Below are 16097 nucleotides of genomic sequence, written 5' to 3' on the forward strand. Positions count from 1 at the left end.
CATGGGGACGGCCTACTCCTGTGCTTTTAAGATTTCCTTCTTGAAAAATGTCCAGCCTTCCTGGACTCCTTTGCCTTTCAGGACTGCCTCCCAAGGGACTCTCTCAGCCGGGCTCCTAAACAGGCCAAAGTCTGCCCTCTGGAAGTCCAAGGTAGCATTTGTGCCAGGGCAATACAGAAGAGAGAAACTGTGTCCCCTAAAGTATCTTTTATTTCCAAGGTGATTTATAGATGAAGGGAATGTTCTGCGGGTTAAAAGCAGTTGACTGAGCACCTCAACCTAGAAAAGAGAGGAGAATTGTTTGAGCATAGCTTTCATCTAAAATCTTAATAGATTAAATAATATAATAAGATAAAATAAATAAATTATGAAAAATAAGTGCAGTGTAGAATTTTAGTCTCAAATCTGACCAGGCATATATTTCTGACTGCATTACAGTGCTTCTCTGCACAGCCCTGACTTTAGCATAGACTCATGCACACCTCGCCCCTGCAGCTGCTACTGCTGGCCCCGAAATGTCCAAGCACCATGAAATCACAGTATGTGTTAAGAAGGTGGTGCTGCTCGCCTGTCTCCTCCCTGGAGGTTTCCCTCCAACCAAAGAGTGCTGGGGACATCGCATCTCTTTGGGAGAGCCAGCATTGGAGCCACTTCAGCAGCAGTTTCTGAGGCAGGTGCACCAAGGACACATGCACCAGAGGACATCTGCAGCATCAAAGACCTGGGAAATTAGCAAGCAAAAGGTGGATGGAGGGGCAGGAAAAGCACACACAGGACACCCAAAGAGTTAAAAAAACAGAAATAAGATGTTACAGGAAAAACATTGTGTGATCTTATCCCCTCCTGTTCTGTCTACGGCACTGTCAGTCACACACTTCCTGAGGCTTTTTCTTACATATCCAAGAGATAAAAAAAGGCAACCTATTCTCAAGATAAATAATCTAGACCTCAGTGCAAGTCCTTTAGAGTGGTTCGTGGTGCATTAAAGCAATATGAGTGTGCTCTGCACCTGCTAGTGCCCTTGTTATAAAACATCATTGTTACAAATGGAGGGAGGGAGGTATGGGGCACAGTTTGTCTGCGGGTTTCACCTGTTATAATGAGATGGAAGAGGTCTGAGATCTCCTAAACTCTGTTCCTAGATAGTGAGGGAAGCGGGTGCAGACTCTCCTGTACATACATGTTCTTGTGACTTGAGGACACCCTTTCCCTAAACCTCTCTCCTCCTGCCACTAGTCCCAGTTCCTGCCTCCGCACCCCAGACTCCTGTACATCCCCAGCCCTTTTCCCCTTCACTAGTTTTCCGTAGCCTCTTCTCTGCTGCTCTGCTCTCACCCGCTCCCCCACAGGGGACAGGGATGCATGGCCTGTATGCCCCATCTTCCCCTGGCCGGACTCCTCTGTCTCTTGCTTCTCTGCCAGTCCCACCTTCCAGCCACAGCTCCTCACCTCTTCACTGTCTTTCAGTCAAGTCTCTCTCTCCTACTGCCCCAAAGACAGCTCTCTTCTTCTCGTGCCCAACATCTCAAGGGCTCCAGGTCACCAGAGAGAACAGTTACAAGGAAAGCCCGCAGGAGCCCTGCGGCTGCTGTCCTGGACCCACTCGGTGCAGGGGAATTGGTGGGAATTGAGCTGCCAACCTGTGGTATATCTGCTGAGAGTTTTATAGGAACAGCAAGCGATAGGACAAGGGGTAATGGTTTTAAGCTAAAAGAGGGCAGGTTTAGACTAGAGAAAAGGAAGAAATGTTTCACAATGAGGGTGGTGAAACACTGGCACAGGTTGCCCAGAGAGGTGGTAGATGCCCCATCCCTGGAAACATTCAAGGTCAAGGCTGGACAGGGCTCTGAGCAGCCTGGTCTAGTTGAAGCTGTCCCTGCTTATTGCAGGGGCATTGGACTAGATGACCTTGAAAGGTCCCTTCCAACCCAAAGATTCTATGAGTCTATGATTGCATGAACCTAGTAACTCCCGTGTTGAATATTAAGGTTCTGTTTCAAAGTAGGGAGATTCAAGCAAGTGCTGTTTGTTTTAAGCATATTTTTCCCCAGCATCTTACTGAAGAATGGTATAATCCATTGACCTCTGTTGTAAGCTCTGTGGAAGCAATAAAGACTTCATGTGGGGTCTGTGGTGGAGAAGGAGGGCTCTTCACAACAGAGAAATTGTATGTATCGGCCAATCTCATTTACATTCTCCAAATCCACAGACCGAAATGATTGCATATTTTTTGCCTTAAAAATAACTCCTTAACCACTGGGAAAAGACCCTATGCCTAACTAAGAAAATATGGCGTGAAGTCTGAAGTTAGCCTAAAAATTTTGTATTTGCATTGTTAGAGCACTTTGTGAGAAATCTTTGATTAAGTCGGATTTAGTGTATGCAGATGCTATTGACTGCTGGGTGTCCCATGAGGGGCTATTGGCGGTACAGTCTTGCAGCATGTGCAGCGTATCAGAAATGGGTTGGCATTTTGGCAGAAGTCAGCCCCAGAGAAGATTTGAAGTTGTCAACACATCCTGGAAAACATCTGCCTGGTGTTTTGGTTTTACAAGCAAAATGGAAGTCTATGTTTAAACTGTGTCATAAGTTTTCTTCCAAGGCCCGATCTAACCTCCATTTGAGAAGTTTTTCCATTAGCAAAACTCTGGTCAGCTTCAGTGGGCACAAGGAAGCAGGAGGTGCTTCCTTGTGACATGTGAATGTAAATGCTAAAATTACCATAAACCTTATTAAATCTTAAAAATGGCGATCTTGACAACATCCCTTAATTCTCAGCCATCACAGAAGACTGATGCAAAGGCATCCACTCAACCACTAAATCCAGTCTCCTGCAGTCACAAACTTTATAATCCTGGTCATAAACATTTCAGTTTCCTTCTCGAGCAAGGTTAGGCCTTCTTCTGCCTTTCTGCAGGAAAGCTGTGTCAGTGCCCGATGGGAGTGGCTAGGTAGTCTCATGATTTAAAACACCATCCTTTGCCACTGTTATCTCCATGTCTTATCAGATCTTCTTCCCTGTCCACTTGGATTTTGTTCCCTTCAGGGACGTTTTGATCCCACAGTGCCCGCTACCAGTTCCAGTGTTGTACAGAGCATTTCGTAGGAGGCTCTCAAACATTTACTCAGGGCTCACAACTGGAAACAGAGCCTGGATCTTCTGGCTCTGGGCGCCAGAGGCACCAAAAATTTCTGTTTCCTTTCTGTACCTGTGTCAAAGCCAAGCCGCAGCATGTCCAACAAGCAGCATCAGCCCCAGCTGGCTGCTGCGTATCACCGGAGCAGCACAAAAAAAGAGGTGAGATGTCAGTGAAACCCGTGTCCTGGGCCAGCGGTAGGCCTGTGCGCCACACACCTACCTCACACCAGCTGCGTAGGAAGCTGCTCTTCCACCTCTGCTCTAGTGTCTTCCTATAATACTTGTTGCAAATATTCCTGACGGATGTAGTCCAGGCCATTTTTGATGGCGGGAGAGGCTTTGCACAAGCCTGTGAACCCGCAGGCAGCCGATTCACGTCTTTTTCGTTGGGAGGGGTGGTGCAGCCACAGCCGGCGTACCGCAGCCTGCTGCTGGGCACGGCGCGGGGCTGGGGGCCGTGCAGGCCTGCCTTCGGAGGCGCCGGAGGAGGGATTTTAGGGCTAACCGATTTTTTTTCAGAAGCAGCTGCTTCCCTAATGCGCATGCTGAGCGATTATCTCACTGTGTCGCTGCGAGTGCCGGCGGTTTGTTTCCAACAGAAGGGAGACACCTTGAATTAAGTCATAAAATAATTTTGCTCGAAGTGACAGGTATGGTGATATGATTAGTCATATAGTCTAAATGAATAAAAATATTACATGTTCATTGCCCCACTGCAGTTTACTGTGTCCTTTCTTGACATGCCGGTAGAAACGGTGTATGTAATCTCAAAGGAGGTTTATTCTTAGGAGGAGAAGCTTTTTTCTTGTCTATACTGAAAATGAACAGCTAACAGCATTGCATCTGTTGCAGTTGTGGTTCTTCTGTCCCTATTGGTAACAGTTCATTGCAATTCTGCCTAAGCAAAGTGTAATCAAAGCACAGTCAATGTATATATTACAAATTCTGTTCATGTATTTATGTCATGAGGAACAGTTGAGTTATACTGATTTGAGATTTCCTGGCAAATCCATCAGCTGAAGGATTATGACTAATAAAAATGTCAGATGCCTGGACCTAGGAAGGCTTTGGCAATTTCTTTTTTATTTGTCATGCCTGAGAAAGAAATATACCCTGACTGCATTATTTTATTGACATTCTTAATACAGCAATCATAGCATCGTCTGTGTTTAAATCACAGGTCAGCAAGTCATGAGACCTGACTCTCTTTCTGGCATGACTAAAGACTTCTTGTATATTTAAAGGCTTAGGAACTAATTTTCCAATTTAGTGAAGAAGAATGCTCTCATAACTTCTTCGCTGTTTTCTCCAGACAGGCAGGCAACTTCAACAATTATGTGTTCCACACGGGCTTTTATGTACATAACAGGACACCTGAATGCCCAGCTGCCCTGATTACGTAGGTGATGAGTTCGTGCATTTGACGCATTAGATACAAAACTGTATGTTGTTCCCCACTTAAATAGATGTGTTTTGAGCACGAGGTTCTTGGGCTGCTCCCTCCTATTCCAGATGATTTCATTGCACTGATGTATCTCGTGGGAGCGTTTCAAAGGTAGCATTAATACACGCATATTAAGTGCATTGAAAGGGTTGCTCAGAAGGTGCCACTATGTTGCAAGGGCGGTATCTACTTACACCTCGTTGGAAGCAGCAGGAAATCAGGCATCCGTACAGGTGTCTCCACTGTGCTTTGAAGCATTATGAGAAAGATGGGGGCGGGAGAACATTTTTCTCCTGCTCTTCTGAAGTAATTAAAGCAAGAGCTGGGCTAAGCCAGTGCAGCTCGGTGCTGCCTTGCGGCCATTCCGAGAGCTGGCCTGAGGAGTCACTGCCCTGTGTCCTGGGCCTGTGGCCAGCCTTGTGCTACTGGCCCCTGGCCCGATCCGAGTGGAGAAGGTCCAAGTGGGTGAAGGAGGTGTAGGTGGGTGCAGGTGTCCCGTGAGAGCATTGGCAACTTGGGAGATTAAAGCATCGCTCAGGCTGCTGTGCTCTGCTTGGGTGGCCAGAAGTAGAGGAGCACACGGGAGGCTTTTCGCCTCCCCTCTGCTCTTTCTCCAGCTGTGCTAAAGACTCACAAGCTGCAGTCAAGAAATCCAGGTCCATAGTTAAAACCACTGAAAAATATTTCTGCCAAGAGGATTGTGCTAGAAACGAGCAAAAGACACAGCCTTGCTAAATTTCACTACTTAATGTGGTTTCTTTTTGCCATAGTATGTGTGTCTTTTAAAAGAAAGCTGTGAGTCCTTTGTGAGCATCGTACAGTCATTAATCCCAGGTGAACGGGCTGCAGGAAGCAGGAGTGGAGCTGGTTTCTGGCATCAGCCATGGGATGCAGCAGGGACAGGGGGCATGGACGAGCTCGAAAAGTGGGCCGGTGTGAACTCATGAGGTTCAACAAGGCCAAGTGCAGGGTCCTGCACCTATGTCGGGGCAACCCCCGGTATCAGTACAGGATGGGGGACGAAGGGGTTGAGAACAGCCCTGCGGAGAAGGACTTGGGGGTACTGGTGGATGAAAAGCTGGACACAAGCCGGCCATGTGCGCTTGCAGCCCAGAAGGCCAAACGTATCCTGGGCTGCATCCAAAGCAGCGTGGCCAGCAAGTCGAGGGAGGGGATTCTGCCCCCCTACTCTGCTCTGGTGAGACCCCACCTGGGGTCCTGCATCCAGCTCTGGGGCCCTCAGCACAGGAAAGACATGGACCTGTGGGAGCAGGTCTAGAGGAGGGCCACCAAAATGTTCCGAGGGATGGAACACCTCTCCTGTGAGGACAGGCTGAGAGAGTTGGGGTTGTTCAGCCTGGAGAAGAGAAGGCTCCAGGGAGACCTTATTGCAGCCTTCCAGTACTTAAAGGGGGCTTATAAAAAAGGTGGGGACAGACTTTTTAGCAGGGCCTGTTGCAATAGAACAAGGGCTGATGGTTTTAAACTAAAAGAGGTCAGATTTAGACTAGATCTAAGGAAGAAATGTTTCACACTGAGGGTGGTGAGACACTGGCACAGGTTGCCCAGAAGGTGGTAGATGCCCCATCCCTGGAAACATTCCAGGTCAGGCTGGACGGGGCTCTGAGCAACCTGATCTAGTTGAAGCTGTCCCTGCTCATCGCAGGGGGGGTGGAGTAGATGACCTTGAAAGGTCCCTTCCAACCCAAAGATTCTGTGGTTCTATGATCCTCCATGCAGGGGTAGGAATGTGTCCTGCAAAGCAGCTGACCATGCATGTTCTCCAGGTCTGGCACAGATAAGAGGTAAAGCTTGTGCCACGGCTGAACCCAAGAATATCTCAATTCCTGTAGCTTCCACAGCTTACCTAGATTAAGGAAGTTAACAAGAAGTTGCTCTAGAACATACTTGGGAGATAACCAGCTTGCTTCATGGCAAAAATGTGTGTTCATGCCTGCCACCCTTCTGAAGAAGTGGATGTTATTTGCACTTTTTCAGCCTTTTCATAGGGATCAGTTTGGTTTTGAGGCAAAGCAGTTCACTTTGTATGAAAAAAGGCATTTTTTTAAATGAAAAAAGAGATTCACCTTTGACAAAGGGCTGGTTCAACTGGGTCCCCTCTGGTTTATCCGTGTGAGTAGTTTCATATGTGCTTAGCTGGTGCTTAGGTCAGAGAGGGTGCTTTCAAGAGCAACCTCCAGGCCCTGGTCTGTGTCTAACTCCTTGAGGAACAGATACATCTTACGGTATAGGAAAGTGCACACGGTAAAAATTGAGTGGCAGACTAAATATAGCAAAGCTCCGTCAACAGGATCATGTTGAGTTTTCCTGTCCCTTGTAAGCTGTAAAGCATGAGCACCTTATGTGGCATTAAACCATGTTACCCTCTTACGTGGCAAGGGCTGCTGTTGTTTCTTGTGGACAGAAGTGAAAACAGGGTAAAGTTTTTGTGGATCGTGTCAATGCTTGGTGCATAAACTGTGCTCGGTGGCAATAGCTTCCAGGGGACATCAGACCGCCTTTGCTATCCACCACGCCATCTCAGCCCAGTGAGGGCTGTGCAAGCAGAGCAGCGCTGGCAGGTTTCCGTGCAGGATGGGGAGAGCTTTGCCATCAGGAGCAGCTTGATGTCTTTAATGGGGCAGGCTCACTTTCACCAGGAGCATCAGGCTTGGGATGAGAGACGGGGTGGGAGATTGCCATGGGAGCTTATCCTGCGCTTGGTGGCACCTGTCCCCACGCGTAGGCGCTCGCCCTGTTATGTGGATCGTGTATGGTGCTTTTGGAGATGTCTGCTTTGGGATGAGAGGCTAAATCAAAATCCAAATGCTGTGTGGATATTACAGAGGTGTGGTCATTTTTTTATTAATTTCTTTACAAGAATGAAATTGAGCAAGCAGGCAAGAAAGGGAAACCTGAACTCAGGCACTTTAAAAATGCTGTGATGGAACTTTTTACAGTAATCTTCCATTATAATTGGTTTCTGCTGGACTGGATACAAAGGAAAAAGGGAAAGTAGAAAACATTAATCTGGGGGAAAAATGTCAGGAGAGGCATCAACTAAAAATCATTGTATTTGGAGATGAAATAAAAATGTGCTTACACATATTTTCTGAGAGTGAAAATAATTTTGCTTCTGTCAAGCAAAGAATGGAGTTCTAGTGGCAAGTCATGTGCTTCAAGTTAAGCATGTGATTTAAATACTGTGGGGAATCAATAAGGCAATAGGTGAAACTTTCTAGTATTACTCACGTATTGTGACCTTAATGCTGCTAGAGTTTTTACAGAAAGGTCAAAAGCTTAGCTTCTCATCTCTTATAAACCTGATCTAGTTTTAGTTTGCAGTTCACACCACTGATTTTGTAGGAGTTAATCTGGTTTAAAACTGTTTCTGAGGTCAGAATTTAATTTCCTTGCAACTTTTTCTTTTAGTCTATTATTGTTGGTTGTTTCATATAAAGTGGATGTAGTTGTGTGTGTTTTTTGGAAGGGGGTGATAAAATTAAATGATCAAAAAATATGCATGTGAGCAACTGCAAAAGGAGAAATCTCCGTGTAACAGCCAGCTCATACACTGGCTGAGTATCCAACTCCATTTAATGCAACAGACACCTGAACTCAGTGGAATTCTGCTGGTTTGATTCTCACCCTGTTTTAGTATTATTTATAATTTAGCCATTGCGGTGGAATCAATGTTTTAATCTTATTTTTCCTCTCTTTTTGTTTCAGGTATTATTTTAAAGTCCAAGCAAAGAATCCCTTTGGTTATGGACCTGTTAGCTCTTCAGTCTCATTTATCACAGAATCTGGTAGGCTTTGCTTTTTATTTTGATGTCAGAACTGAATTCCTAGTAACAGATGTGGCAGGGCAATGAGTGAAACCAGCATGGTAATAACAGTGATTATCCTGAACTTTCTGCTTTTGAGATTTTTTTTTAGGTTAATTATTTGTTTTCAGTAAAGCTAGGAAAGTAATATGCACTCCTAATGCCGCTAGGAAAATATAAGTGACATTAAAGTGAGCTTCAGGGGAACAGGAAGTTGAATTTAAAATAAAAAAGACTGCTAATGTTCAACAATACAGAAGCAATGGGAAGTTTAATGTTTTTGATAGCTTGACCAAACATTTAGTAAATTAACTTCCTAATGGTGAACAGCTGAACAGTTGGAAGCAGTTGTCTCTGGAAGAAATATAGGAAACAATTGTTCTGTCAGGCAGGCAAAGTTCTCTGTTCTTTTTTTGACAAGGCATGCTGCTCTTTCACAGGGCTAATGGTGTTTTCAAGAGCAACATCCCCTTCTAAAAATAGTATGTTAAATGAGCTATTTTTACCCATTTCTTCTTCTTCTTCTTCCATTGAGCCAGAGGCCAATGACTCCACTGAATAATAAAAGGCAAATTATTCAGTGTTTACTTGAGTGAAAGGTCTCTGTTGTCTCTTGCAAATTTTGCCCTTTCAACAACATGGGGTTTACACAGTCTCTGCCTTTGCTCATTTGACTTCAACCTGTACTGCTGGCTTCAGAAGCTCCATTAAGAACCATGGAAATAAGTACTCACAGAAGGGAGACAAAGATGCAAGAGAAGTAAATGGTCCTGCATAACACATTTGTTTTTTTTTTAAAGGAGCAAGAAGCTCAAGTACAAATCCAAGCATGAAGTTTAACATTGGACAAATACGGCATGCTGTATCTTGCAGAGAGTTTTGATGATTAGCTGGCTGCCAGTATATGGGCCTGGATTTCTGTTTTTTCTATCCAAAGTCAGCTACCTTGTCAGTTTTATTTAACAGGTTAAACCCACCAAATTTAAAGTTTTATTTGCAGCACTGATCTTTCATTTGTCATGTGGCCAAAGGTGGCCTTCCAGCTGGCACAAATACAAAAGCAGTTGCTAAATCTAAAGCCAAATGGTATAGTTACAGTGATGGAGTAGGTCAGAAGAGAAAGAAATTGTTTGTTCAGCATGCTCTTCTAGTGCAATTGAAAGATTTGAGCTGATGAAAATATTCAATAAAGAATGCTTCCATAGGATCAAGCAGCTTATTGAAAATGTTCGATCTTACCCCTGGTAACCCACTGAAGAGAACAGAAGACTGCTGTTCTCTTTCATCAAACTGTAAAAACTCCCTGCAATTTTTCTTCCCCATCAGTAGACAAGCACCATGCTTTTTCTTCAGGTATTTTTTGCACAGTAAGGGCTAGTTAAGAGATGACAGAAACTGCAATGTAATGAACACAGACAAGCTAATGCGCTAGATCGCGTGGTTTTGTTATCCCTGCTCCACACCTATTCCATCCTCCTTTCTTTAAAAAAGAGAGCATTTCAAGCGAGCAGAAGCTCCTGAGGTAGTGGACAGTGCACCCTGCAGTGCCCAGGTGGCTCCTGCGCAAATTCTGTCACTATGACAAAAAGACTTAAAATTATAAATTTCACATATTTATGAATACCACTGAACGACTGTTCTAAACATGATGGATGCCCGAGACTGAGATTTGCACTCAAGAGGTAGGTTACATTTCCCTTTGGAAGTTAGGCCTGTGGGTGTAACTTACTTTATATATTCAGAAGCCTACAGTGAAACTGTCCTCCTGCTCTGAGGGCCTTCTGAGAGGAGGAAATCTGTTTCAAAGCTGGCTTTGAACTTTGATACTATTCTCAATAGATTTTTTTACAGTATCAGAATAAATATACAATCCCGTGGCACATTTCATCAATGGAGAAAAACAGTGGAATAACAAACACTCATTAGCACTGCATATTGACGAGACACGTAAATCCCTCATTCATAATGTAGCTAAAGGTAGTTACTCTGCAACGGACAATTTCTTGAGTGACACTGCATCTCTCATTATAAAACAAGGTTTGGAACAAAATATTAATTTTTTAATTTGTTTCATTTTTCTAGACAATCCCCTCCTCATTGTCAGACCACCTGGTAAGTCTTATTCTGCTATTTCTTTCATGAAGTGCATAAAATCTGTGCAAAACAGTTACTGAATCAGTGTTAGAAGCATATTAACAGCCAGTTTGAGTTACAGTTTTAAGTGAGAACAGGTTCATTGGGCTAATTCAAAAAATGTTTTCTGTCTTAGGATCCCTTATTCTGGTCCTTGAAAAGAAACCCTGTAAAGATGTGTTAGATTAAGCACTTATTTTGGCCCATCTTTTGCCTGGTACAACAACAGCTTTAATTGCTTAGTAATAAGCACTAAACTATATTGCTTCTGTATCTGTGTCCCTTAGTTACCTGAGCATAGCTTTTCCTGTCTCTAGTTGTTAGGCTTATCTGTACTGATCATCACGGCTGTATAAATAAAAAATTTCAAGGATTTGTGGCTGACCTGAATGACAGGGATATGCCACGAAGCTGTTGAGTTTGCTTTGTATTTCCAAGCCTGCTGACTTTGCAGTAAGACAGTTCAGCCCCTAAACAGAAGAGCTAATTTCCTGCCGCTGGGACCAACCTTGCTGACATGTACGTTGGTAGGGTAACCCCAGGCAGGGCATGCTCTGGGGAGAGAAGCAGGAAGAAAGACCTCACGGTTATTACGCTCTGTCAGCTTTCCTAAGCAGTTCAAATGGTTGGTTCTGGGGCTTTTTGACTACATTGTTCATGAAAACAATGTCCAGTATCTCCCTCCCTTGCATGTTTTATTATGCTTGTTAGTCTGTTTTTCCCATGTCCTCTCAGATGTCCCTGATGATGCGTGGATATTGGACAGCACAAGCACGCTATGTCTCCTTCAGTCAGTGTGGGAGACCTCTGAGAGCAGGGCCTGCTGGTCACCTTCACGTTTTTTGTTGTCAGTTATTTTGCGGGTCTGCTCAGGGAAAGGAGGTTTTGGAAGGTGGTAGCTTCTGCACTTGTAGTTTCTGCTTTGACTGGACAAAGAGAAAATGTTTTTGGGTAGCTGCAGTAGTAGACATAAGGTAGACCAAAAAGAGGTCGCAGAGCTCTAAGTCAGTCCAGTTATTTTTGTGTCCATACGGTGGAGTTTTGAGGATTGCTGATCAGCGATGGCTTCTCACACGCAAGTGTTTGCAGGATTTGGTCCATGTGCCTAGAGAGAGGGAGGAAGAATGAGTAACAGAAAAAACTTTCAATCGTCTCATTTGTAAACCACCTCAACATAGCACAGTAAAAACAGGGCTTTGTGCTGTAGCTAGAGAGAAAAATACCAGTTACCACATTGGAAGCTTTTTGTGTAATTATATATACATTACTACAACAGCAATTTCAAACGGAATTATATTGTCTTGGTTAATATAAAGCAAACATTTAGGCAAGCCAGTAGGAATAGTTAATCTTTTGCGATACAGTTAATCTCCTCTGCAGCAGTGCTCTGGACAGAGTTCCCCAGGAAAGGTCTCCCTTGTCTGTTATTGGAGCTTCATCTGTTTTGATGTAATGTGGGAAAACAAAACAGAAAAGTACATTTCTGATTTGATCTTTTTATATCACAGGCTGTTACTCACTTCAGAATTTTTAACATCTGGGGTTTTTTTTGTCCAAGGTGGTGAGCCTATATGGATCCCCTTCACTTTTAAATATGACCCCACCTATTCAGACTGCAGTGGCAAGCAGTATGTGAAACGAACCTGGTACCGCAAGTTTGTAGGAGTGGTTCTTTGCAACTCCTTAAGGTACAAGATTTACCTCAGTGATGACCTGAAAGGTAGGCACCAAGATTAATTTCCTAATATATGATTACTTGTCATCTCCATCTTCTCACTTTCTTCACTGTGTCCATGAAGGAATTGTCTGATGGCTACCTGGGAGTCCTTCTCTCGAGAAGGTCCAGAGTGATGGCTGAGCTGCCCTGCTTTCGTGTTGCGCTCACGCCCTGGCATTAGCTTTCAAGCAGAGCTCTTTAGACTCAGGACAGGAGGAATTTTCCCTTGAAAAGCCTGTGTTTTTGTGTCCTGAGAAAATGACGTGCTTTGCACTGTGAGAACAAAGTTCTGCTCCCCACACGTCTCCCTGGGAAGTCCCACGCTTGCTCCATAGGTGGATGAGCCCCAGCTGCACGCAGTCAGGCAGAGCAATACACCCCAGAGAGCCCCAGGATAGATCAAAGTGGGGAATGGTGGAGGAAAGACAGGTATTACAGTGACTGGGTGAGCAGTACTCCTAAGGGTTAACAATAGCTCTTACACAGGTGTATTTGCTGAGAGATAATGAAGACTTTCTGTATCGTTGATCTGGGGTACTGGGGTTATCTTGGTGGCTTTTCTTGATGGTGCTGTTGTGTTGTTTTTATTGCAATGCATTTGTATAGTTTAACGGCAGTGTTTGAATATACGATAAGAAATAATCAGGGCGGCAGAACCCACCTCATCTGCTAGAGAGAGCACTCCACAGTTTTTAGTTTTCCTTTGAGACTTCAGTCAAACTGATGGTATTGACAGATGGAGTGGTTTTTACTTTCTCATTACATATTGAAATGACTGGTTCGGTTGAAATTCCCTCTGCCTGTTACCTGCGGTGCAGTGTCCATGGACCTGCAAAATGGGGAATATTCCTTACTGAGCTGTAACCCATTTCTGTTTTCCATAATTTCTCCTGCCATACTGTGAAGGTAGCATTCTCCCTTTTTTCAGGCACTGTTTGTTCATTGGTAATACTGTATTTGTCACTGTAGTATTTCTCCTGCTTTTTCCTACATCTATTTTCCTGTTGGTAAAGGACATTCCAAACAAAAATAATGCTGAGTCAAATCATCTGCCTGTATCACCCTTCAGACATTTTCTACAGCATCGGGGATAGCTGGGGAAGGGGCGAGGACCACTGCCAGTTTGTGGATTCACACCTGGACGGACGAACGGGACCTCAGTCGTACGTTGAAGCCCTGCCCACCATCCGAGGTACGGCAACATGGGAGTGGGATGCTGGCCGGGTACCTGTCATCCCGTCCATAGGTTTAAGGGGTAGGGAGCAGGGCAGAGAGCAGAGTTCTTTGTCCATGGTTGCTGGCAGCTCCCTGAGGAGTCCTGATGATGCAGTAGGTGATGAGATGGTCTTGTACTCAGGCCTAGCTGAATGGGTTATGAAAGTCCCAGAAGGACTTGAGGGTGTTGGGGAGGGGTGTCATATAATACAAATAATTTACAGGAACGAAATGCAAAAACAGAAATAAAAAAAAAAATGTATAGGTCTATGAAACCTTTCTCCCAGTTGTAAGATCTGCCTCACTGGTGCAAACTCTTCCACACATCACAAAGGGCCAGCTGCATCTGTGCAAATATGGCTTTTGCAAATGATTTCTGACTAGTTCATTCAATGCAAAACACATACGAGTATGTCTAGTGACCTAAGGTTGGACTGCAGGACCTTTATTCTGGCCTGGTAGATATCTCCCTCTGAGTGAAAATTCTCACCTTGAAGGAGTTCCTCTGAGTAAACTGCTCAGCTCACATAGCCAAGAGGGTGACAGCTTGCTTCACAACATGAACCCAGTCATGAAAGTCGGCCAGTCTTTTCAATAAGTCAATTGATTTAAATTATTCAGTTGGCTTTAATGGTTTCCATGTTAAGTTGTTTGTTGATACTCTTTTCATGGTGGCGTTACCAGGAAGAAACTGAAATAGTCACTGATATTTATATATCACTGGGAAGTACTGCATTTCTCAGTTCAAAAGAGGAATGATTAATCCAGATGTATATTACTAGGTCTAGGAGACAGAGATAGAGAGCACACAGAAATTATATTATTGGCACAAGTCATGAGTGTTTCAGATGTTCCAGTGCACAAGCTATGCGGAGAAGAATGCTGCACCTCTCCTAATGCTTTAAGCAGTCACATTCTTTCTGCAGATGAAGAAGAGGGGGGAGAATGGGCTTAACTCCATATTTACTGCATGAAATGATACCTTTTTGTTTTGTGAAATGCTGATGTTTGTTGATAGTCTCCTTGAGCCCCATGAGATAATACGATTTGATGGTATTTTTTGCCCCAGAGTCCTTCATATATTTAAACCGACTTGCAAACTTCATAAACACAGATGAAATATAGCCACCTTTTGGAGTGAAATGCAGAATTGCTTTGGCAGACCACAGCATTACAGAATAGTTCAAGAGATTTTGGACAGTAAAATCTATCAAAACTTCAAGAAATATAAAGGACCACAGTTAAATCATTCAAGAAAGATCTAAAGCAAATGCCAGGGCTAGCAAACATCCTTTTGAAAAAGCTCCCTACCAGACAGCTTCTAAGTTTTCATTTGGGCTGTGGGATTGAGTCTCACTGTGTCTGTTACTTTTGTTGAATTACTATGTCTTTGTTTTGGAATGCAAATGGGCATTTTCCTCCCAACAGGGTATTACCGCCAGTACCGCCAGGAGCCTGTGTCATTTGGACGCATTGGACACACAACACCCTACTACTACGTGGGCTGGTATGAGTGCGGCGTGCCTATCCCAGGGAAATGGTAGCAGTCTGCTTTCCTGTCTTAGGCAGACCACGCTTTTCAAATGTTTTCTATTAGAGGACTGTGAACAACTGATGCGGAAAAGGAAAAAAAAAAAAAAAGATAAATGAGGCAAACCAGTGAAGACTGGCTGCTCAAGAAACCCTCGTGAAGCCAAGCATGGTCCCCACTTTACCAGCCTAAATCTGTGGTGCTGCTTGATTTCTGCTTGTAAGCAGGGACAGGATATAAGTTTGGTCTCCTACCTTCCTCCTCTGGGTCTTTAAGGCACGGAGAGGCAGTTGCAATGTGCGCGACCTGTGAAAACTAGAACTGTATTAGTCATGAAAATTTGGAAGTTTCTTATACCTTGCAGGAACGACCTAAGCATGCTGTGCTTGCTTAATGGGATGCTAAACTGTCCTTTGCTGCCTGCCGGGGCTCCCCTATGCAATCGTGCTACGTAACCGGCTGCCCACCAAAGGCAATATATTCTCCTGAAGACTTACCCTGTGGGTTTGCCCGCAGCTGGACTAATCACCAGGTCACAGTGTAAATTCACTTTGAGATATATATATCTATATCTATATAAATACAGTACTGTACTTCTGCAGAAGTACTGCTTAGAGATGCTGAGTTTTTCTTGTTCACTAGATAAATATGTTTGAAATTTTTATGTAAAGGGTGCTGTTAATTCTTTGAGATATTGCTATGCACAATATATTAACCAAGGAATGAGCTGTATTCTTCTTGTGAGTACTGTTGATCTAACATTTTAATTATTGATCAAAGACCCGTGTCCCACTTCCTTGGCAGCCTTTGGACAGGACATTCAATGGGGATCTCCCCCTCTATCCATGTTAGAGTGGCACTGTATAGTCCAGCAAAAACACATATTCAGCAGTTTATCCGTATGAGTTAAACTTTTTATCTTACTATTTAAAACTTCTAGTGCACCTTTTCTTCAATCCACTCTCATCTTATTTGGTATGTTATTTATTCCTTGTCAGTACCTTTCACTTCACTGTGCAGAGGCATGGGATGAATAACTTGCAAATTAGAAACTGCTTTTAACTTATTTGCCCTCCAAAAAGAAGCCCAAG

The 16097-nt window shown here is 43.9% G+C and overlaps 1 protein-coding gene across 1 annotated transcript in view; it reads left to right on the forward strand.

Annotated features, from left to right (window-relative positions):
- FNDC1 (fibronectin type III domain containing 1) overlaps positions 1 to 15458 on the forward strand; it is a gene marked incomplete at its 5' end in the record, with an annotated part of 74788 nt that extends 59330 nt beyond the window's left edge. The window contains 5 exons of the mRNA XM_081997929.1: positions 8313 to 8392; positions 10493 to 10522; positions 12102 to 12263; positions 13330 to 13452; positions 14904 to 15458. Coding sequence (XP_081854055.1) covers positions 8313 to 8392; positions 10493 to 10522; positions 12102 to 12263; positions 13330 to 13452; positions 14904 to 15019 — 511 coding nt within the window. The 3' untranslated portion in view covers positions 15020 to 15458. The remainder of the gene's footprint in view (positions 1 to 8312; positions 8393 to 10492; positions 10523 to 12101; positions 12264 to 13329; positions 13453 to 14903) is intronic.
- Between the last annotated feature and the right edge of the window lie 639 nt (positions 15459 to 16097).

This window comes from Phaethon aethereus (assembly GCF_964289735.1).
Source record: "Phaethon aethereus genome assembly, chromosome: 3".
Taxonomy (NCBI): Eukaryota; Metazoa; Chordata; class Aves; order Phaethontiformes; family Phaethontidae; genus Phaethon; species Phaethon aethereus.